This window comes from Vitis vinifera, chromosome 13 (genome assembly GCF_030704535.1).
Source record: "Vitis vinifera cultivar Pinot Noir 40024 chromosome 13, ASM3070453v1".
Lineage (NCBI taxonomy): Eukaryota > Viridiplantae > Streptophyta > Magnoliopsida > Vitales > Vitaceae > Vitis > Vitis vinifera.
The window spans coordinates 22,998,994-23,024,179 of NC_081817.1; the positions used below are offsets into that span (position 1 = coordinate 22,998,994).

Here is a 25,186-nt window from a genome sequence, read left to right on the forward strand (position 1 = left end):
CAGTAGCAATGCAGCAACCAACTAGCTCTCAGAAATGCTTCTCCAGCATCCGAATGAAATTCCAATTTTCGTAACATTCTGATTTGGGATGAGCATTTATGCAGAAAATTTTGCTAAACAGATTGAAAGTGTTTTTGACAGTGATTGTAAGAAGTGTTTTTAACCTTTTCAATAGTTGAAAGATAAAAAATTTCAGTGTTAGAAAGGTTAGAAGTGATTCGTAAAAGCACGACCAAATGGACTCTGAATTGATTAAGGAGCCGAGTTCTCTTGATCTGAAATCAAACCAGTTGAAAGGAAAAACTTAACATAAACAATGTCATAAAAATCTAGGTTGATAATTAAAATGCATGGTTCATAATAACATCAAATAATTAAATTCTTGTCATTCTTTTTTTACCATCATCAAAGAAAGTAACCCAGTAGAGAAGGAGAGAAAGAAAAGGAACCTAAGTGGATGGTATTAGTTCTGAAGCTGGGATTTGTAGATGTCATAGCCAGTTATGGCTGCAGTTATTGGAGACAGCCTGATAGAGAATGAGTATGGCACCGCTGGAATCAGGTATTTCTCATGGACACAGGGAGACCAGCTATCATCACCACCCAAACCCATGTGCTTGTGGTCCAGATGCACCTGGGAACACCGCCATAACAATATAACAAGGTGACTGGAAATAACAATGATATGCCAAGGAACAAATCAAGAACAGGGAAAGCTGCAGGCAGGTAGCATGCATGAATAGATAGACAACTATACCAATCTGAGCACCAAGTCTGGGAATTTATGGAAATGTAAGCATGTTTTGAAACAGGAAACCTGGAATATGAATGCTCTGACCTTCAAAAAACCTTAATAGAGTATAGTTCCGTGATATGCTACGGTAATCTCTCCATCTATTTTATGTTTGTGGAATAGGGAATTGATGCACATGTAGGTCCATCATGAAAATTTTACGTTTTAGATGAATTAGCATCTGGCTGTGTCAGTCCAAATCTGATAAGATGAAGTAGATGAATTTTTGTAGAGAAAATAAAATATTGAGGGCATTTTGTCATATCCTACAATGGTTAGAGGAAAAAGTTTTTGACATGATATATGTAGTAGGTTCCTTTTAACCGTGTAGATATATTTTAAAAGCATGAGGATCTATTGGATTCAGAGAAGACAATATCTGCATGGGAGGGAGTGGAACATTACAAATGGTATCAAAGCCAACTTTGACCTCAGTGTGGCACTCTAAGTGAGTGCTTTGAGTGGTCTGCAATCCAGTAGGACACAACAAGTATACTGTTGCTGCATAAGGATTGATTATGAATTCCACATCGATTAGGGGAAGAATGTCCTGACACCATATATATAGTGGGCTTCTAACTGTGAAGATGGCTTTTAAAGCCATGAGAGCCCATTAGGCTTGTTACACATTTGAAAATGAAAATTTAATTACAGAACTTACATGACAATGCCAACCCCCCAAAAATATAGAAAACCAGGCCCTAGCTTTGTGTACTTTATGAAAGCTCATAGTAAAAATGTTGCAGCACTCTCATTTATGAAAAAAGAGTAAAAACAAGCTACTAGGTTGGACTGGTTTTTACTGGATTATCTTGGCTTTGGTTTTCAAAGATTGATGTGCTTGTCTGAAATAGAAAGGTAGAAGATGGGCTGCACCACCTAGTCACTCCATGATGTGGAAGATGGGCTGCAACATTTAGTCACTCCACAGGGTGTTCCCATCTAATGGAGGGTCTTAAACAGCTACAAGTATTCTACTCACACAGTTACAACTTCATCCAGGCAACCAATATACCTAGTAATTTATTTTATTCTTCCCACTAAACTACATCTAAAGGTTTTTGCAAGTTTTGACTGCAATAAACTTATAAGAAAAGAGCAATAGAAAAAATTACCTCAATATCATCTCCTTTGATAAGCTTTTCCTTATGTGTTGCCCGTTCAAGCTCCGCTGTGCTATAGTAACTTGCATTCATTTGCATTGGTGGAGAGCTGCCATACATGGATGCATAAATTCCAAAACCATCTTTGTTTTGAAATGTTACCCACCTAACATCTGCTCTACCAGAACACTCTACAGGAACAATATAGGGAACATGCATATCACCCACATTCTGCTCATAGACCCCCACATGAGCAGCTGCTTTCCGATCTGGATAACATTCAAATGGTCCTTTGCCATACCATTTAATCTGATCAATTGTTTTTTCCAACTGAAATTCAACCCCCACACGTGGCAAGGGTGGGAGATCAGAGCATGGGTGGACATTACATTCCATAATGATGTCACCAGAACCATAGACTGTGTAAGTTATGTCAACCTTGAGTAAAACCTTTGGATTCTCAGATCTGGATAAAGAATTCTCCTCACCCTTTGGGATGCCAAGATAAACCACAGCCAGTTTTACAGGATGATCTGTTATATTCTGAACAGAACAGCTTTCAGTGATAAAGGATAGGTTATCAAGATGGGCTGCTTTCCACTTAGAGACATAACTTTTTGCACCTCCCCCATTGTCATTATCTGTAGGTGCCCGCCAGAAGCATGGGAATATGCCCTTATTCATCACAGTAACTCCACCAACCTATCATTCATTATTGGATATTTAGAAAGTTGAATCTTTTGGGAAAGTCAAAATTTTATAATGCAACAAAAGCTTAAATGCATGAGAAATAAAATTTAACTTAGGCTAGAACAAGAAATCCAATGGGGAAATAGAAAGAAAAGACCATCAGATTCCAACTATAAGGAACCTTTTTTGGTTAAGAAAAACAAGTTGAATGCTAACCAACAGTAAACCTGTACGATAAGAAAGATAATTAAAAAAGAATGCACTCGCATGGAGGCAAACTCAGGTCCCTCTCTAGTGTGCCAACACATAGATGATATAATCCTTGTCAAATGAGAGAATAAAAAGTGTTTCACTTGTAAAAGATGTCTAGATGAAGACATGAAACTAGAGGCAAGCATATACCATAGGTGTGTTGAATGCCTTAAGGATTTAGATATAAAGGAATCAATACTCAGAAAAATAATATTTTTACTTCTAAAATAAAGAAACACATTGTCCACCCATGAAACCAACTTCAAGCATAGCAATTACTAAACCTAAGAGTATAGACTACCTTCCAGCTTTCAATGGTTCCAGTTTGAGCGTTAAATTGTATCTCCCAAACATTCTGCTGGTAGAATCTAATCGTATTCCCAAGAATTTCACCAGGGACAGGAGCATCTTTATTTTTGATGACCTGGAAACCATGGACATTTGTAACACTATTACTAATATCAGAAAAGCATAAAACTTATTTCTATATAAAAATGTAGGAACACAGACAGAGCAATTACATGAGGAACAAATTCTCTTTTGGCAGGCAACAGGATTTGTGTTGATGAAATGACATGACCAGCTTCAACCCAGCGTGTGGGTTGCAAGAGCTTTGCAGTTATTGTTAAAAAATGTTCTTCTGCAGAAGACGAAGCCCATAGAGAATACCATGGTCCTGACTCAAATTCGATAGAGTAGCTGCTCTGGGGTTCTATTATGGGGAGAGATAGGGTTCCAGATCCAAGTTTGCATCCATCCCCACAGACAGTCCAGCTAAACTCCATTGCTTTTGTTGTTTCATAAAAATGAGTGTTTGTTATCTGCATAGTAATAATCCAACTCACTTAATAAAACAAAGATTCAATGAAAGATATGCCGAAGGTAAAACATGCAAGTACCTTAAGTGTGCTCTCACTTAAAGAAATCTTGATTGGTTGATAGACATACTTAACTTCTGAAAATAATAACCAACACAATGAATTTTGGCATATGAAATGATAATTGAAGCACAATCCAAGAAAAACTTAAAAGCATGTTAGTACTACGGGAGTACTTAACGGCATGAATATTAAAGTTACCATGTACTGCAGGATGAAGAGTTCGATCTGGCCATGTAATGCCATTCAGACAGAAGTTCAAATCATTAGGGATATCCCCAAAGTCACCTCCATATGCCCAATGCTTAGCACCATCTGCACCAACCTTCAGCAGCCCCTGTATGGAAAGTGCAAAATTCTTTAACCTTCTAGTGACATCATCTCCAAAACACACACACACACACACAAACACAAAGACACATACACTCACTCAAGAGTGGGTAGCAGATTTGGCTTCAAAAATGTTTTTAGTTTCAAGGAAACTAGTCAAATTCAAAACTACATCAGGAAAATGTCAAAATATGAAAACTATATGGCAAGAGTCACCAGTACTGATGAATTGAATCTACTTTAAGTTGACATATTAAATTCCACTTGCTAAGTGATGGAAATTATTAAAAGGGTAGAGGATTGAAAACAATATGCAGTTAAAGATGATTCGAAATCGGTCGGTTGTAGTGGATAGAAAAGTTTTCCAAGTGAAGTCTGAAGATTGCAATGGAGGAACGTGGATTTCAATAACAGAGAGAAGTCGAGGTTTTGTGGTTTCTTTAGGTTTTGGAGAGGAGGAGACGGGTTGGCTAGTGGAGCAGTTAGAGAAAGCTGTGGATTTGGAGGCTTCCAGGGGTTTCATTCGAAAAATGAGGGGCAAGACTAGGACTCATCTAATGGAGATATGTTTTAATAGCAGAGGGAGATATATGAAAATCACAGAATATGTTGCAAAGAGAAAACCTTTGGTCTTAGTTGTTCCAAGAGGTGTTAATGGCTGTGGGTGGGAAAATCTTAGGAAGGTGATTGTTGCAGTCCAAGAGTTCTCTGTTCAAGCTGAAAGAGATTTGAAGGAGAAGCAAAAAAAGCCTCAAGAGAGCAAAGGAATGTACAGAGGTGAGAGGTCCTAGGCTGATGTGGTTGCAGAGAAAGGAACTAGGAATGGTGCAGAGATGCCAGTTGGAAAATGGGCAAGAGCTGTGGTTTGTGAAGGCAAAGGAAAAATACGAGACTGGTGTGAGGTTGGAAAAGCTATAGCGAGAAGGGTGGGGATGAAAGGAATGGTGTTTGTAACACCCATTTCTGCTTACAAAGGGTGTTTTTTTGTGGAATCTGCAAGGAAAGCTCAGTGGATTCAAGATCAAGGGAGCTTCATAGTGAGAGGAGAGGTTATTGCTCTGAGGAGATGGTCGCCAAAAGAGAACTCAGTCGTTAATGGAAAATTTAGACGGGGGTGGCTGGAACTAAGAGGTCTCCCTTTCCACCTGTGGGATGAGGTGCAGTTGAGACACATTTTGCAGCAGTGGGGGAGGGTAACGAAGGTGGCGAGGAAATCTTTGAAGTTTGTTGATTTGACGAAGGTAACATTGTGGGTGGAGATGCTTCCAAATGTCGTGCTTCCAGCGCTATTAGAGGTAGAAGATGGAGATTGGACATACATGGTTGCAGTTACAGTCACCGGAGAAGATGCCGGAGAAGATGACGAAGAAAACTCTATCAGGCCTGAGTCGAATCGCAGCAAGGACGAGCTGAGGTCAGCCGGGGGTTGCGTCTTGCAGAAGCCACAGATCGTTGAGGGGCTACGAGCTATTGACAGGACCATTGAGTGCCATAGCTGGATGCCTCGTCATCGTTCCCATTTTAGTTCTTTAGATTCAAAATCGGCTAAGGGGGAGAAAGGAAAGGGAAGGTGGATGTTGGGCCCAACGGCGGGAAGCAACATCGGGCCAACACCAGACGCCTTTGAAGCCCGTTCTGATTGGGCCCAATTTGGGGCGAAAGATTTTGGGCCCCTAACGGGTCCAGCCCATAAAGGATCCTCTAATGGCGGCCCAGATGCATCTTCGTCTTCAAAGCTCCTAAGACCAGGGCTCACTGCAAAGAATAAAATGTCGGAAGGTCTTCTTCAAGTGTCGTCAAAGCTGAAAGGATCTTCAGTCTCCGTAAGGCGCAGAGCAAGAAGTGGGCCGCCGAGATTTGAGGAGGCGTCTTCTACCCCGAAGCGAAACTTTGAAGGAGGTGGCTCACTGGAGACAAATCGAGACACTTCTCGGGGCAAATCTCACTCTAGAAAGAGCGATCTCTCCACTGGTTTTGAAACATCCAAAGTTTCTACCGGCGAGACAGAGGGAGAAGAGGCGATTCTGCAATGCAAATTGATCAATGAGGTGCGTACTCCTTTCTCAGCTGTATCTGAGCGAGATCTTCCTCTGTCTGGGGCTTTTGAGCCAAATTTTATTCCCGAAACCTCTGTTTCTTTGGTTCACCCTTCTCGCTGTCACTCTTTTTCTTCGATTCCGTTGGAGTCAAGCTACGCCTTTCAGCGTGGGTCCGTTTTTATCTCTCCTGTGGTGAATAACAACCATCGTGGTGGTGCGTCCTGTTCGGAAGGTGTGGTGGTTCCCCTAGAAACCTCTAACCAAAAATGTAAAGATCGACCTCTCCTTAGGGAAACTCTCAGTAACCCTGAGGTGCGTGGTGTCTCAGGTGAGGCTTCGTTCCCAGTGCAAGAACCTTCCACCCTCTCGTTGGAAGGTTTTCAGGTTGAGGGGCTTACGCCTCGGAAGATGGTCAAGGTTCAGTCGGTTCTGGAGAGTTTGAGGGTTAGAATTGTCAGGGATAATGGAAAAGGTGTGAAAGGAGAGAACAGGAGTGCTCTCTCTGCGGACAAGGTTTATTCTAGAAGAAAGAAGAAAAATGACTCTGGAACTCGAGGAGAGGATTAGTTCTGGGTGTGGGTTGTGTCGGGTTGTGTTTGTTTTCATGAAGATCTTAAGTTGGAATACAAGAGGTTTAGGATCTAGGAAGAAAAGGAGGACTGTGAGAAGGTTTTTAAGTACTCAAAACCCAGATGTGGTGATGCTTCAGGAAACAAAGCGTGAAATTTGGGATAGGAGGTCTGTGAGTAGTGTTTGAAAAGGTAAAAGTCTGGATTGGGTTGCTCTTCCTGCTTGTGGGGCGTCGGGGGGGATTGTGATCTTGTGGGATTCAGTTAAGTTCAATTGTTCAGAGAAGGTGTTAGGATCTTTCTCTGTTACTGTAAAATTGAACTCTGTTGAGGAAGGGTTTTTTTGGTTAACCTCAGTGTATGGCCCGAATAAGGCAGTGTGGAGGAAGGACTTTTGGATGGAGCTTCAAGACCTGCATGGTCTGACTTTCCCAAGGTGGTGCGTAGGAGGGGATTTTAATGTGATCAGGATGATATCTGAGAAGATGGGTGACTCTAGGTTAACAGTCAACATGAGGTGTTTTGACGAGTTTATAAGGGAAAGTGGTCTGTTGGATCCCCCTCTTAGGAATGCGGCTTTTACATGGTCAAACATGCAAGTCGATCCTATTTGCAAGAGGTTAGATAGGTTTTTGTTCTCTTCTGAGTGGGATTCTTTTTTCTCTCAAAGTATTCAAGAGGCCCTTCCTAGATGGACCTCTGACCATAGCCCAATTTGTTTGGAAACTAATCCTTTTAAATGGGGGCCGACTCCTTTTAGGTTTGAGAATATGTGGTTGCTCCATCCTGAGTTTAAAGAGAAGTTTAGAGATTGGTGGCAAGAGTGTACGGTTGAAGGTTGGGAAGGTCACAAGTTTATGAGGAAACTAAAGTTTATTAAATCAAAGTTGAAAGAGTGGAATATAGTGGTCTTTGGAGATTTAAGAGAGAGGAAAAAACACATTCTTATGGACTTAGACAGAATTGATCGAATTGAACAAGAAGGGAATTTAAATCTTGATCTGGTTTCGGAAAGGACCTTAATAAGGAAGGAGTTAGAGGATTTGTTATTGAAGGAAGAGGTACAATGGAGACAAAAATCTAGGGTTAAGTGGATTAAAGAAGGGGATTGCAACTCTAAGTTTTTTCACAGAGTGGCCACTGGAAGAAGAAGCAGGAAGTTCATAAAGTCTCTGATTTCTGAGAGGGGGGAGACTTTAAATAACATTGAGATTATTTCTGAGGAGATTGTAAATTTCTTTGGGAATCTCTATTCCAAACCCGAAGGTGATTCTTGGAAGATTGAAGGGATTGATTGGGCCCCTATTTCTGAAGAGAGTGCAATTTGGTTGGATAGACCGTTTTCTGAAGAGGAGGTTCGAATGGCAGTTTTCCAATTGAATAAGGAAAAGGCCCCTGGCCCTAATGACTTTACTATAGCAGTTTATCAAGAGTGTTGGGATGTGATAAAAGAGGATCTTATGAGGGTGTTTTTTGAGTTCCACACTAAAGGGGTAATAAATCAAAGCACAAATGCGACATTCATTGCTATGGTGCCTAAGAAAAGCCAAACTTTTAAAATCTCAGATTATAGACCTATTAGTTTGGTTACAAGTTTATATAAGATAATTGCTAAGGTCTTATCAAGGCGTTTACGCAAAGTTCTACATGAAACAATCTTTGGCTCTCAAGGAGCTTTTGTGGAAGGGAGACAAATATTGGATGTTGTATTGATAGCCAATGAAGTGGTGGATGAGAAAAGAAGGTCAGGAGAGGAAGGGGTAGTCTTCAAAATTGATTTTGAGAAGGCCTATGATCATGTGGATTGGGGCTTTTTAGATCATGTGCTTCAAAGGAAGGGGTTCAGCCAGAAATGGAGATCTTGGATGAGGGGCTGTTTATCTTCTTCTAGTTTTGCTATCCTAGTTAATGGGAATGCAAAGGGTTAGGTTAAGGCCTCTAGAGGTTTGAGACAGGGAGATCCTCTTTCTCCTTTCCTTTTTACTCTAGTAGCAGATGTTCTAAGTAGGTTGATGATTAGAGCTGAGGAAACTGGGATAACTGAGGGTTTCCTTGTGGGGAGGGATAGGACTAGAGTGTCCTTGTTACAGTTTGCTGATGATACCATATTTTTCTCTAAAGCCTCTTTGGACCTTCTTCAAAACCTTAAGATTATCCTTTTGGTTTTTGGGCAAATATCTGGTTTAAAAATCAACTTAGAAAAAAGCACCATTTCAGGTATTAACACTAGGCAGGAGGTGTTGTCTAGTTTGGCTTTGGTTTTGGAGTGTAGAGTGTCAGAGTGGCCTTTGTCTTATTTAGGCCTTCCTTTGGGAGGGAACCCAAAGACAATAGGCTTTTGGGATCCAGTGGTTGAGAGAATTTCGAGGAGGCTGGATGGGTGGAAAAAGGCCTATTTGTCTTTGGGAAGGAGGATTACTTTAATTCAGTCTTGTCTGTCTCACATCCCTAGCTACTTCCTCTCCCTATTTAAAATCCCTGTATCTATAGCTTCAAAGATTGAGAAGATGCAAAGGGATTTTCTTTGGTCTGGGGCCGGGGAAGGGAAGAAAGATCACCTAATCAGATGGGAGGTTGTTAGTAGACCAAGGGAGATGGGAGGTTTGGGCTTTGGGAAGACTTCTATGAGAAATAGTGCCCTCTTAGGGAAATGGCTTTGGAGGTTCCCTAGAGAAAGGAGCGGTCTTTGGCATAAGGTTATTGCGAGTATATATGGGACACATCCTAATGGATGGGACGCCAACATGGTGGTTAGATGGTCTCACAGATGTCCTTGGAAGGCTATTGCTCAAGTTTTCCAGGAGTTCTCCCCTTTTGTCCACCTAGTGGTGGGCAATGGGGAGAGAATTCGGTTTTGGGAAGATCTTTGGTGGGGAAACCAAACTTTGTGTTCTCAATTTGCTGATCTCTACAGAGTTATTTCTGTGAAAAACCTCAATGTCTCAAATGTCCTTGGCAATTCCTTACCATTGTCTTAGAATTTTAACTTTCGCCGCAATCTAACGGATTCAGAAATTGATCTCCTTCAGAGATTAATGTCCTCCCTTAATTCTGTGCTTCTTTCCCCTTCTTCATCAGACTCAAGAGCGTGGTCTTTGTCTTCGTCAGGCTCGTTTTCAGTGAAATCTTTTTTCTATGCCTTGTCAAAAGTTTCAAATCCTTTAATGTTCCTTCCGGCCAAGTTTTTATGGAGCTCAAAAGTCCCTTCAAAGGTTAAGGCCCTCGCTTGGTTAGTAGCACATGGGAAGGTAAACACTAATGACAAGTTGCAATTGAGAAGACCCTACAAAGCCCTCTGTCCTCAATGGTGCATTCTTTGCAAAGGAAATGGAGAGTCGATTGACCACCTTTTTCTTCATTGTCCTGTTACCATTGGACTTTGGCACAGGTTGTTCAATCTAGTAGGTGTGATTTGGGTCCCTCCAAGGAGCCTTGAGGACATGTTGGTTATTTCTTTTAAAGGCTTGGGGAACTCATTAAGAGGCAAGACACTTTGGCAAATTGCTTGCCTTACTTTGATTTGGATGGTGTGGCAAGAAAGGAACAATAGGATCTTTGAGGATAAAGGGAGAACGGAAGAGATGGTTTGGGATTTGATCCGGTTTTATTCTTCTCTATGGGCTTCTTGTACTGAAGCTTTTAGAGGAGTTCCTCTAAGCATTCTACAACTCAATTGGATTGGGGTTTGCGTTTCAAGAGTTTGAAGATTGATGGGGTTTCTTTTGTTTTTAGAGTTCTATTGTTGGGTGTTTTTCCTTGGTATTTGTGTAGGAAGGACCTCTCATCCTTCCCTTGGTTTTTTTCTCTTTCTTTTGTCTCTTTTTTCTCTCCTATATTTGTTCTTTTATTAATATAATCTTCTTCGTTTCTGATCAAAAAAAAAAAAAGTGATGGAAATTATTCTTGATGGGAAAAGCAAAATTGTATTGAAAGTGTAACAAAAAGGACACAACCTAAGTGCACAGGTTTTGTTCAAAGAGCTGCAGAGGCAGCAAAAACCAAAACCAACACCTCTCACAGTTAATGAAACACAAAAAAGAAATAAAATTACAATCAGGAGCAAGACCAGACCATGGAGCTAAGTATTTACAAAGTGACTTTTTTCACATTCACCTTTGATCTATTGACTCCCGTAAAACATCTATTATTCCACTAAGTGATAGAATTATCTTATAAAAGTCAACAGTTAGAGGCACCTTGCTTACTAATTTGTTTTAAACATTTATAAACTTCCATAGAAAGATATGAAGCATTGGTTAACCCAACTATCCAAAACCAAATTTCTTGTTGAAAACTAACAATTATCATCATAGTTAAAATCATTAAAATATTTGACCATGTACAATTTGATTTATCTAGAATGGATTCCATTCTCTGGTGATAATTTTCTTCTGAGGGAACAGGGGTTCAGAAAGCCATTCTCCATATAATTCAATAATTGCGATGAAAAAGGCTAAACTCTTAAGTTTCTTCAAAAAGTGGGAATGAAAAGAAAAATAAAAGTTGTTCAGAAGAAGAAAAATGAACATTCAACTAACTGCATGAAAGTCTCAGATATTATAAGTTCATCTAATGCAAAGTAATAAAGTGAGCACAGATCCTTACTGTGTGAGAGTTTGAGGAAGATAACAAAAGTGGTAACATTTGCTCTCTCACGACTTGTCCAACCAGAGGAGTTGAAAAAACTCATCAGATAACAAGCATCCTAGTGAAACTTCTTTCAATTACCTAATGAGCTACTACTACCGGAGACACGTAACATTCAGACTAACCAGATCTCAAGTACTATCTGATCAAAGTAAACGGACAATTTCATGAACAGATTAAACCTAACTTTGATGAGCGAGAAAGCTGATGCCCTTATGAGATACAGACTTAATTTTAAAAAGGATGAGTTTCAGGGGCTGCACATGGACAGCAGCAGAACTAAAAAGATATGTCCAAAATACTGATTGTCCTTTCTTATGGATTGACAAACATTTTTTCAAGAGGCAAGGACTAATGAAATTTCAAAGGTGGCATACTCAAAATGTGACATGAAAATCAAAAGGCCAACAATCATGTTAATGAAGAAGACATTCACAATTGGCATGAGTTATCAGTCATGAGTAAGGGAGATGACAAATCAACTTATGCAGGTTATAGACCAGGTACAACCAACTTCTTTCTGAAAGTTTACAATTCAATACTTCTGTAATTTTTTTTCTCATAACTGATCTAACAATGACTATGCAAATTAAGGAAAGTGATTTGAGTTCTTCAGAAACAAAAAGTTCTTAGAAAATAAAGATTATATGAACCATATCTAGGGATGGCAACATGGCAGCTTTGAGATGGTTGTCACTTGCCCAACCTCATTCAGGGAAGACCACTTTCCAAAACTGAGCTGATGCCTGTTAGGCCTTATGAAGTCTCACAGAACTCAATTTATCCACAATATATAACCTGCTTTGTGTGTATCATCATGTGCCTTACAGTGTTAAATCATGCATGCGAACTACAGGAAGGAAAAGAATATAGACAAATGTAACCCCATTTTTCTTGTAAAGAATCAAATGGGACAACTTCCATCCCTCACTACTTGTTTGCCATTACATTGAGATCATGACAATACCATTTGGTATGTATCAATGAACTCATTCTTAACCAGCATTGGTGCATTAAAAAAAAGAAATACAATAAAAGAGAAAACATAAAAAACCTAATCCCACAGCACAAGAACACAGGAATTTGACTGATGAATATGACGAACATATATTAGCTTCATCAGGTGATGGTTTAATTAGTGTAAATGAGGTGAGTGATCAAGAGAGAGAAAAAAAAAACTAGTTTGGGAAATTTTCAGCCAGCAATTTCCAAAAAGAAAGTAAAGAAAAAGAAAAAAAAAAATTGCTGACAAACTAATCAATGCAAATTGGAATAAAGGAGGGAATTCCAGAAGCCAGTGCTTCAAAGACCAGTTTTAATGGAATTTTCAGTTATATATTATGAGCATCTTGGGCTAAGATTTTGGGGCTTGTACCTTTTCTTTGTGTTTTCATTAATTGTCTAATAAATGTCACTAATCCACCCTTGTGATGTGAAAACAATAGACACCTAAAACTCTAGCCCTCTGAACATGTGACAAGGAAAACATTATAGAAATTCCAATCATGGTAAAGTTTACAAAGGATTGCAACATGATTACTTCATTGATAATGCTCATTAAGAAATAGCATGGTTTAATTTCGACGCTAGAATTTCAGAATTGGCCAGTTCCACTGAAATGACAAAAAGGTCTATTAGATGACGAATTAGCATAAGCCACATCAAGTGCATAAACCACAATCACAAGACCTGGAAACAAACTATGGATCATTTACAACAAGACCATCAATTTCAGATGGTGGATTCAGGTTTTTAATTACATGTCTATTTTTCCACTAACTGCAACCTCAGAATTATTTCTCATGATTTTTTTAGTTTTGATACTATAGATGGAAAAAAATCTTGCTGACAACTGAGGTCCATAGGTCCAAAATGAGCCTGAGAATCCTAGCTAGGGTTCCTTGAGTTGCTGAAAACCAGTAAGGCAATGCATTCTACAATTAGCTCCAAAATTCCATGGCAAATATACAATGTTTTTGCAATAAATGAAGTTGGTGCAGCAATAGGATGGCATAGTTAAAACTAAATTTAAGCACCTTCATTCTTTCCTTTAGATCATGGACTATTTTAGAGAATATGATATTTATATAAGTTCTTATCAATACAATGTTAATCTTTCATCATATTGTCAAGGACATGAAAGATTTTAAACCTGATCAACCCAATCCCAGATAAAGCCTCCTTGTAATCCAAATGTGTTATCAATAGCTTCCCAATATTCTTGAATATTTCCGTTGCTGTTTCCCATGGAATGTGAGTACCTGACAGTTGAACATTTTTATAAGTATATTTATGCAAATCAATTGGCATTGTCAAAAGGATTGAATTTGGGTACATTACAACATTTTTGTAAATCAAAAACTGAAAAAGGAACATACTCGCATAGAATCAAAGGTCGCATTTCAGTTGGATCTTTTGCAATCTTTACAATGTCCCAAACACGCATATACATGGGGCAGACAATATCTGTTGATGGAGTCCTAGCTCCACCCCCTTCGTAATGTAATAGCCTAGAGGAGTCCCTTCCTCTAATCCAACCTGAAATTTTAGTCATTCAAACTAATAAGTAACTGGCAAATAATGGGGATGTATATGGAAGCAAATTCAAGCATTGGATGTTTACAGAGTAGTGATCATACAGTACTGTAGCTTCAAAAGATTACTACTCTAAAACATCCAAAGTAGTCTTTTTTTCAATTAATCCCAAGACGGTGGTGTTTCTTTTTCTTTTATTTTCTTTTTTTCCTAGGAACCACTTCATCAGCAGGGTAATGTCTAGAAAATAATATCAAAAAGTGGTGTTGGGCTTGATGTTAAAGATGAAGTAGCTGTTATTATTTGTAGAAGTTGCTTGCTGACAGATGTAAATAATTATATGAATAATGAAAAACCTCATACCAGCCAAAGCAGAATGATTAGGTCCATAACCAGACTCATTTCCCAAGGACCAAGAAATAATGCATGCATGATTTTTGTCCCTCTCCACCATGCTTATCACTCGATCCATCATAGAAGAAGCCCAACTTGATTCTAATGTGGGGTTCTTTAAATGTTGAGAATCATAAAAACCATGGGTCTCAATATTGGCTTCATCAATCATGTACATGCCAAACAAATCACACAACTCGTACCATCGAGGATGTTGGGGATAATGGCTGTTTCTCACAGCATTGATATTGTTTTGCTTCATTAGAACCAAATCCTGTATGCCAGAGAGTAATGAAGATCTCGACAATATGATCAATCAAACCAACATTAACTTAACACACAAAGATGATATCCAAAGAGAACAACAAGAGGAGGTTGCACCTTAACCATGCAGGATTCCATGTTTGTCTTCCCCAGACGTGGATGATGTTCGTGCCTATTTACTCCTCTTAAAATTACTGGATGCCCATTAACAAGTAGCTGTTTTGGGGCTTTTGATACTTGCCGTATACCTACTTGGCATGATTCACAGTCAACTACCTTCCCAAATTCATCTTTGAGGATGACGACAAGAGTGTAAAGATAAGGCTGTAGTTAAATGCAGAAAAGGAGATAAGAAATTAAAAAAGGCAACCTAGATAACTAAACATTTACAAAGGTAAACAGAGGTTATGAAGGCACTTAAGTAAAGAGATTCTATGAAACTTCAACAAAACAGAAAGAATCCTCAGAAAAATCACACAGAATTGGCGAAAAAAAAAGATCAGTTCTCATTTTCAAAAATACAGCTATGCACTTTTTAACTACATGAGATTTTCTCAGGCGTTGCTGACTGTTCATTTCAACTTCCCATCATGGATGATTAAAATCAAACTGATTTACTCCAGATAAAAATAAATAAATAAATAAAAGGCATGAAACAGAGACAATTACGAAACAACCCCAAGTCTGCCTTTTGGGAAAATAATAGATTAAAGAGTGCCTAAGAAAAAAGGGTGCAACTCAAGTCCACTATTAAATGATCTAAATTGATACAACTTCAGTGAACAGTTTAATACTAGGTTGCTTTAGGCCATAAGAGAGGTTTGAACTTTGTAATAGTTGGCAATCATGTGTCGTGCTGATGGTTAAAATTCACCTATCAATCTCACAAAAGTGCATAAATATGAGTATTCCTAGGAACTACATTTTTCACACAAAATTATGATGATCACATTAGTTCAGCCTTCAATTCACTGTGACATGGTTCCCAAATTGTTTATATGTTTATTGTTGTTAGTTAAAATAGTATGCATATATGCTTCATACGCAGCTAGTCCACTCAAGATCTATATGTCAAGATACTTTCAAAACCATTAAATAGAAGTATAGGCTGCAGAAAACTTAGATGCTTTCAGTTGACACTGGGTCACAAAAGTTCCATACTAGGGTTATCATTTTTCAAGGTTCTTGTCCCTATTTCCATGTGTTTTCAACTTGATGAGAATGAAATTATCATGCATGCAAGCACAGTTATTTTTTGGGGTCATTTTTGTAAACTTTTTCTTCGGCTAAGCAAAGAAACCATTTTTTTTAATTAATGATCTGAAAGAGCAAGTACATATGTGTGAAATGGTTGAACAATCAGACTTAAGCAAAAAATGATAATAAAGAAAAGGTTATCATAATGCCATTACAATTTATATACTCATTTGACATATATCCACAAATATGCAAAATATCAATAACCCAATCACATTCCAGAAATTTAATCTGCAAGACAGTTATCTATTAGTAACCATAATGCATCCTACTAAAGTATTTTTTGGGAGAGAATATAAACCAGCTAGATTCCTCACTTGCTCTGCAGACCAAAGCTTGGGGCTTTCCAGTTTTCCCACTAGAACATATCCAAGAAACCCGAATATTGCAGTAGAGGAGGATGGGTCAAGTTCCATATGAGCCACACTAGATGAATGCAGATCACAATATTCATCGGAGTCATGCCACTTCGCACTGTCAAACAGTTCAGCCTCTATAGAAAATTTGTTAAGAATGCTGTCTTTCGATGTTTCCAGCGAGTTATCAATTTTCACTTCAACCTGCAGATTTTTTTTAATAAGAATACATAAAGCAGAAATTGCAAAAATTCAGTTTTCAGAAAACCATAATCTAATGATCTTGCATACTTTTTTATTGTAATGCTATTATAAGTAACATACTAAGAATTAGAGAGAGTGGATAAAGATAGTTTATAGTGTACATCATTTCCAATAAGGTAAAATCACAAATGAAGGGTGACAAAGAGTCTTAAAGCTCCTTGTATCACATATATTTCAACACAGAATAGTCCAAAATTGAATAACTTACAATAGAATTAGCACCATTCCTCCAACCCCACACCAAGAAAAAGACAGAAATCTCAAACAAAAGAGAGAAAAAGGATGCAAGACTATTTCAACTTTCTAAGTAATTAAAGTGAGCCCATGTAAAAAAAAAGGCATGCCTAGAAGAGCTTTATATTGAATTTTTCAACAGTTAGTTTGTAGGTCCAAAAGACCTAAAGAGGGGAAATGCTACAGTTCTAGAATCTCTTTCTATGAACATAATGCAGCTCCAAACTTTTAACTTGTATTTATAAAGGTTTTTGTATGATAAGTAATTGGATGCATATTCAGGTTATGTTTAGTTGGCTGGATATAGCATGAAATAGGATAAGAAAGGGGATATTATATCCTATCCCATGTTTGGTTGATGATGGGATAAGATAAGTTGTCACATCACTTATCATATTATATGTTCAATCAAACATGAGATAGGATAAGTGGTGGGATATATTATCCACTTTTTTTTTTTCTTTTTTTTACATTGGATATGTTAATTTTATGTTAAGATATGAGATATACATATCCTATGTATCATAAATTTACTTTTTTATCAATTTTTTTTTTTACATACTCATTTTGCAAAATAAAAATTGTTTATTATAAATTAAATTTATGGTTAAAAAAGAAAAGCTAAAAGAAATTATTTATAAAATAATATTAATATATAATATTGTTAAATATAAGAGAAGTTTCATTTTTTTAAAATAGAAAATATTGAAATGTGATATAATTTTTATTTTAAACATTGAATATAATATATATCCCATATTATTTTTTTATTCATTTCACAAGTTAAATATAAACCTAATATAACATAACATATCTTATTGGATATGCTACCTTAAAATATCATGTCCATGGGATATGTATTTCTCATTCAACGGGATATGATATCCTAGGATATACAAATTTTATTTTATCCTATCCTATCAACCAAATGTAGCCTCATTGTAACAGTGTGGCTTCATTTTAGGTTTAGCAATGAGTCAGTTTGACAAGATGAAGACTCAAAATCACATGAACCCAGTGTTATCTTCTTAGGAAGATCGATTTGAATTTTGAGGTCAAAGGCATTGGTTGATGGAAAGGGGCATCTCTTTTGCTTTGAGGAGACAAATGAATTGAAGAATCTGGTGGATATGTCCTAGTGATTAAGAAATATTCTTTATGGGGAAAGTTGGCAAAATCTAACAAATATGTGAGATGTTCTGTGTATATTTTTAAAATATTTAATTTATTTCTTTTGTTGGTTAACCCTTGATTTTCAAGGGTTTCCTGATTATAGTTAGTGTTGAGAGAGAGAGAGAGAGAGAAAGGAGAAAAACCTTATTTTCATTCATCTAATCTCTACTTACAATTGAGAGATATATATATACAAGGCTAGGAGTCCTAACTACCATACATGTGACCTATATTAACAAGGAAAGATAGTATACTATACATACATTATATTCAACAGTTAGTTATCTAGGTTTTCCTAATTATACTTTTTTTTTTTTGGATTATTTCTTTCCTTTTTGTGGTTGTGTAAATCCGAATATATATTTCTGTAATTCCGCATTATGAATAAGAGAGATTATCAGTCTTCTTCAAGATGTTTTAAGTTTCCTCCAAAATTCCAAAGGGCTAGAATAGAAAGATCACTTCTATCCCTTCCCTTGTCACTATGGTAGGATATTGCACAAGCTGTTCTATAAGGATGTGAAGAAAGAGCTGTTGGAATCATTTCAAGGGTAAAGATCCATCTTCAGTTCCATCTCTAGTTTGCAGGTAATACAATACTCTTCTTGTCCATGAGACATCTTTCTGACACACATACACACCGCTTATTTTATTTTATTTCTTTTGATAAGCACAAGGAATATATATAAAATGAATAAGGGGTGATACAAAAAGGTATACAACAAGGCCACACCGAAGTATAAAGGGCAGGGGAAAGATGGTGTGAGGGGTGTAGTATACAAGGTTCCCATGCCTAATATGAACCTAACCAATTAACAAAATCCGCCATTGATATACATGTCTCTCCTATAAAGTGCCTAACAATATCCAAAAAACTGCACATAAAAAAGGATTTGAGCAATTGCTCCAAAAATTCCTCATTTTCAAGGGCCCTCCGATTTTTCTCCTGCATGATTATCCAAAATGGGCACAAAGGGGAAACAACCATGCTTTCTTCCACCACTTCCCAACAGAGTGCCCATTCCAGCTTAACAACATTGGTCATATAGAAGAGTGGATCACCTAGTTAATCCCAAATAAAGAAAAAATCAACTGCCTCAGGACTCGTGCTGATGCGCAATATAAAAGAATGTGGTTTAACAGATTCTTCTTCCCTTTTACATATAACATTTGTTCCCTAAAGGCACTCCTCTCCTCTTCAACAGGTCCAAAGTTAATATTCTTCCCCATGTGTCTTCCCACGCATAGACATGCTTATGACGGAAACTTTACTAATAAAGAAAGGAAAAAGTTGGAAGAGAGAACTCTTAGGTAGTGCAGCAATTAAAAAATGAAGTGAGTGAAAAGTGGAAAATTATGAAAGAACTCCTCACAGAACTCCTTAGAAAAACAAAGTGAATGGCAAAGCCATCTAAGCTAAGAAATTCTGCAACAAGTCCAATGGATGAGTAAGTTTCCTTTTGGTGAGTATTCCATGTGAAGGACTAACCAAAAGCCTCATAAAGATCCATAATACAGCACAACTACCGATCATATATCAAAGGTACTCTCCTTCTCTGATATATCCCAGAGAGAGAAGTTCCAAAATCATCAACCACCCATTCCCCTACCCCAACAGGTTTGGAAAGCTTATTGAGGTTGACTCTTTCAAGCTTCCTCTTGGTGAGTCTTCCAATAAAACATGTCCAAAATGTTTTATTTTGTTATTTATTTTAGGTTTATTATTATTTAGTGATAAAGTTTTATTAGAGTTAGAATCATTAAAATTAGTATCCTGCTAGGATTAGGATTGTCTTTTTATATATATAGACTCAATGATTTTAAACACTTTAGACTTTTGATCAATAATATTCGTAATTTTTTAGAATTTCTCTCTTCTACTTCTATATTTTTCCTCTATTTTTCTCTCTCTACATTAGTTGGTATCAGAGTAAGGTTAATTTTGGAGGTGTTTTGTGTCGGGTATTCTTACCACTATACTGCAACAATTTGGCATTCCCCATTAAACTACATGTACTAAATTATAGTTACGGTTGATTTGTACATGTTTTTGGAACACAAAGTTTTTGCCACCAAACTACTGGGGCTAAATTACAACTAAGGTCAACTTTTGGATATGCTGTGCATCATTAGAATCCTTGTGCTAATCTCAAGGGCTCAATTCCTCCACTAAGTTCATACCTATTTTGCATCTTGTGCCTTCCTTAGAGTCATTGCATAGGCCTTTATTTGAGTTTTTATTCCTATTGTATACATCCAATCTAGAAATAATTTGGTATTAGTTTAAGTACTTCACATTTTATCTTCACATTACCTTTGTTCTTATAATTTGTCATTGCTTCAATTTTTTCATGATTTCTGTTTTCATCAAATATGAAGGTCGTTCAATTAGAACAATCTCACTTGGTTGTTCAAGGGGATGCACAAAACCTCACAACAACTATGCCAACCCCACAAGTTGATTTGAAATAGGTGAAAGATATTATGACCAAACTTCTTGTGGAACTAAGTTATTTGTTGAAATATCTTGATGCTTGAGGGGGAAACAATAGATGAGTCTACAATGAGACAATGAGACAATGCTCCAATCAATCTCCAAATAGTAGAAAATTTTGGGATTCCTAAGTGGGTCTACTGCCTAGAGGTATCCCATGGGCTAGGCCACCCAGTTTGGCTCGTGGCTCAGCACACCAAAAGGCTGGGCTACGCTAGCACAACCCATTCCTTTGGGTCGTGATGAGCTTAAGGAGATGGCATGTCATGCCATCGTGTTGGCCTGTCATGCCGACCCACTTGGTCAGTTCAAATATTACTTTTTGCCTTTTTTCTTTTCTGCACATGAAATGTCTATAATATCTCTCTCAACAACGATATAACAACTAGTTTGAGGGGTAAAACAGTGAATCAATAGCTATTTTTTTTATTTATCCTATCAAATGTTTATATTACCCTTCCTAACAACCATACGATGATTAGTTTAAAGGATAAATAAGTAAATCACTCACTATTAGTATTTTTTTTATGTCAAATATCTAGAATATCCTTCTCAACAACCATATAACGACTAGTTTTAATGATAAATAAGTACATTACTCACCAATGATTTTCTATAAATACCCCCTCATTTTAATTATTTCTCACACAATTCTCTATTCTCTTTCTTTACATTGTTTACAATTCTCTCTTTCCAATCAAAAAAAAAAAAAAAAAAACAATTCTCTCTAATCTCTCTTTCTACATTCCTTTAAGTTTACATTCTCTACATGTTCTTCAATTAAAAGCTTCAAGTTATCTACTCTCCACAAGTATTCATTACTTACAAGTTCTTTTGTGTCAAAGGTATCTACTAACTCTACAAGTATTCATTATCACAAGGTCAAGGTAGTTATATTTAGTTATTTCATTTACTTTTTAATTTTATATTTTCATTTAATTGTTCTCTTCCTTCTACCTTTCTTTATTTTTTATTTTCTCTAAAATTAAAGATGGATTTCTGTTACCTAAATGTTGAAAACCTTGACTTTGGTATTAATGAGTGTAATGAATTTAACCCTATAGAAGATGAGGAGAACGCCCCCCCCCCCCCCCCCCCCCTTAGTGTCCCTCCCTCTAACCTTTCCCAATACGATCCAATAGGCAAAAGATATAGAGTTAGCAGATGCACATCTATAGTATAAAATCACGTCACTATAATAAATAGACAAAATACAAGAGGAGAGATAGAAAATCTAACAGAATGTTAATATTGTAAAAAAACGTATAGTTGCAAAGCTACTAGTAGCACAAGTTCCCTTAAAAAATATGCCAAATAATGTGTTGAATATAATGTATATATAGTGTACAGTCTTTCCTTTTTTAATATAGGTTACATGTATGGTAGTTAGTTCTCCTAGGCTTGTATATATATATATACTTCTCAATTGTAAGTAGTTAAAATATATGAATGAGAATTAAGGTTTTCTTCTCTCTCTCTCAACATGGTATCAGAGTCAAGGGAGAAAATCTAATTCTTTCCAGATTCCCCGTGTCATCAATTCCGGGAAACTTTCCGGTGGCCGTGTTTCATTCCGGTCACCTTCCCCATCTCCCAAAACTTTCCGGTTAGTCGAATAGTCGTCAGAAAACACTCACCGCCGGCAAATTTTCCGACAAACTTTTCCGGCGACATCTTTTTCCGACACAGACCACACCAAGAGGAGCGCCTGGAGGAGATCTCCAACTTTTCCCAAAGCACCGGAGCCAGAAAACAGTCCACGCGCCGGCCACGCGCACTTTTACGGCCGGCGACTGAATCTCACACGCCGGCGCGTGAGGACGCGTGAGGCCTTTTCCGGCGACGCGCCTCCTCCTCCAGCTTCGCCTGACGCCGACCAGCCTCCCTACATCCCTGGTTCTCCCATCCGAGCCCTGCATGTACCTCTTTTGGGGATTTTTGTCTCTGTCGGCCCTCCAAACAGTCTTTCCGGCGAAGCTCCGGCTACTTTTTCTCCACCCAATCCCTGCACGTGCCTTGGGAAGTGTTCTTCTACCTTTCTGGTGGTACCACGCCGCGATCTGAGGTCGTCTCCCTTTTTCGGTGGTGCCACACCGCAATCTGAAGCCGTATTAGGGCTCTCTTCGATCCAAACATACTTCATTCCCCAGATAAGTGGATATGGCTACTAAAACTTCCATTTTTTCCTCTGTCATATCTGGATCTCCTATGATTACTTCGGAGAAATTGGTTGGCAGTGAAAATTATCTTTCCTGGTCTGCCTCTGTTAAATTTTGGTTTATGGGTCAAGAATATGAGGATCACTTGGTTACCCAGGAGGCAGATATCCCTGAGGTTGACCGCGTACAGTGGAGGAAGATAGATGCACAGTTATGTAGTGTATTATGGCAATTGGTTGATCCCAGGATTCTTCTTCATCTTCGGGCCTACAAAACTTGTTTTAAATTTTGGACTCAGGCCAAAGGATTATACACGAATGATATCCAGCGTCTTTATAAGGTGGCTTCTGCTATTGTCCATATCAGCCAACAGAACTTGGATCTATCTACTTATATTGGTCAGATTGCCTCTCTTAAGGAGGAGTTCTTGACTGTGATGCCTCTTACTCCTGATGTTGGGGCTCAATAAACACAGCTTGACAAGTTCTTCATGGTCCTTACTCTTATTGGCCTCCGTCCGGATCTTGAGCCTATCCGTGATCAGATTCTTGGTAGTTCATCAGTTCCGTCCTTGGATGATGTGTTTGCTCGCCTCCTCCGTATCTCCTCCACTTAGACTTTGCCATCTGATAGCACTTCAGATTCTTCTGTGTTAATTTCTCAAACTACCTCTCGAGGAGGACGCAGTGGTACCCGAGATAGAGGCGAACGTCCTCATTGCACCTATTGCAATAAACTTGGCCACACTCGTGATCGTTGCTATCAATTACATGGACGGCCTCCTCGCACTGCCCATATGGCCCAGTCCTCTGATTCTCTACTGCCTTAGCCTTCGAGCTCCTCCGCATCTCAAACATCTCAGGCTTCTATTGCCTCTGTTGCCCAGCCTGGTAATGTCTCTGCCTGCCTTACCCACACATCTTCTCTTGGACCCTGGATTCTAGATTCTGGAGCTTCTGATCACCTATCTGGCTCTCCATGGCTGCTATGTGTTCTTGGCCTCTTTATCAGTTGGATATTAAAAATGCCTTCCTTCATGGTGATCTTGCCGAGGAAGTTTATATGGAGCAACCTCCTGGTTTTGTTGCTTAGGGGGAGTCTGGTTTAGTGTGCAGGTTACGTCGTTCTCTATATGGCTTGAAACAATCTCCTCGAGCATGGTTTGGCCGTTTTAGCTCTGTTGTTCAAGAGTTTGGCATGCTTCGCAGTACAACAGACCATTCAGTTTTCTATCATCATAACTCCTTGGGGCAGTGTATTTATCTGGTTGTTTATATGGACGACATCGTCATTACAGGCAGTGATCAGGATGGTATTCAGAAACTAAAACAACATCTTTTTACCCACTTTCAGACTAAAGACTTGGGGAAACTCAAATATTTCTTGGGAATTGAGATAGCTCAATCCAGTTCCGGTGTGGTCCTTTCCCAAAGGAAGTATGCTTTAGACATCCTGAAAGAAACCGGTATGTTAGACTGTAAACCGTTAGACACTCCTATGGATCCGAATGTCAAACTTGTACCAGGACAGGGGGAGCCTTTAGGAGACCCTGGGAGATATCGACGACTCGTAGGTAAATTGAACTACCTCACCATTACTCGTCCAGACATTTCTTTTCCTGTGAGTGTTGTTAGTCAATTCCTACAGTCACCATGTGATAGCCATTGGGATGTCGTAATCCGCATTCTTCGCTTAAGCATGGTTTGACCGTTTTAGCTCTGTTGTTCAAGAGTTTGGCATGCTTCGCAGTACAACAGACCATTCAGTTTTCTATCATCATAACTCCTTGGGGCAGTGTATTTATCTGGTTGTTTATATGGACGACATCGTCATTACAGGCAGTGATCAGGATGGTATTCAGAAACTAAAGCAACATCTTTTTACCCACTTTTAGACTAAAGACTTGGGGAAACTCAAGTATTTCTTGGGAATTGAGATAGCTCAATCCAGTTCTGGTGTGGTCCTTTCCCAAAGGAAGTATGCTTTAGACATCCTGAAAGAAACCGGTATGTTAGACTGTAAACCGTTAGACACTCCTATGGATCCGAATGTCAAACTTGTACCAGGACAGGGGGAGCCTTTAGGAGACCCTGGGAGATATCGACGACTCGTAGGTAAATTGAACTACCTCACCATTACTCGTCCAGACATTTCTTTTCCTGTGAGTGTTGTTAGTCAATTCCTACAGTCACCATGTGATAGCCATTGGGATGTCGTAATCCGCATTTTTCGATATATCAAAAGCACACCATGCCAAGGTGTGTTGTACGAGAACAGAGGTCATACTCAGGTTGTTGGTTACACAGATGCAGATTGGGCTGGCTCACCCACAGATAGACGTTCCACTTCAGGGTACTGTGTTTTTATTGGAGGTAATCTAATATCTTGGAAGAGTAAGAAACAAGATGTAGTGGCCAGATCTAGCGCTGAAGCCGAGTATCAAGCTATGGCTCTGGCAACATGTGAACTCATATGGTTGAGACATCTTCTTCAAGAGTTGAGATTTGGAAAGGATGAACAGATGAAACTCATCTGTGATAACCAGCCCGCATTACATATTGCATCCAATCCAGTCTTTCATGAAAGGACTAAGCATATTGAAGTTGACTGTCATTTCATTAGAGAGAAGATCGCATCAGGATGTGTTGCTACAAGTTTTGTTAATTCAAATGATCAACTAGCAGACATCTTTACTAAATCTCTCAGAGGTCCTAGGATTAAATACATTTGTAACAAGCTTGGTGCATATGACATAT

General features: G+C 38.3%; 1 protein-coding gene across 2 annotated transcripts in view; it reads right to left on the bottom strand.

Annotated features, from left to right (window-relative positions):
* Positions 1–290: 290 nt before the first annotated feature.
* The window catches only part of LOC100241220 (uncharacterized), a 61,428-nt gene continuing 36,532 nt past the window's right edge, over positions 291–25,186 (bottom strand). For both annotated transcript variants that reach the window (XM_002266364.4, XM_010647302.3), the window contains exons 8-18: positions 16,068–16,310; positions 14,611–14,817; positions 14,200–14,503; positions 13,680–13,839; positions 13,454–13,562; positions 3,918–4,053; positions 3,738–3,793; positions 3,360–3,659; positions 3,140–3,262; positions 1,909–2,598; positions 291–634 (exon numbers count right to left, since the gene is read on the bottom strand). In XM_002266364.4, the coding sequence (XP_002266400.1) occupies positions 464–634; positions 1,909–2,598; positions 3,140–3,262; positions 3,360–3,659; positions 3,738–3,793; positions 3,918–4,053; positions 13,454–13,562; positions 13,680–13,839; positions 14,200–14,503; positions 14,611–14,817; positions 16,068–16,310 (2,499 nt within the window). In that variant the 3' untranslated portion in view covers positions 291–463. The remainder of the gene's footprint in view (positions 635–1,908; positions 2,599–3,139; positions 3,263–3,359; positions 3,660–3,737; positions 3,794–3,917; positions 4,054–13,453; positions 13,563–13,679; positions 13,840–14,199; positions 14,504–14,610; positions 14,818–16,067; positions 16,311–25,186) is intronic.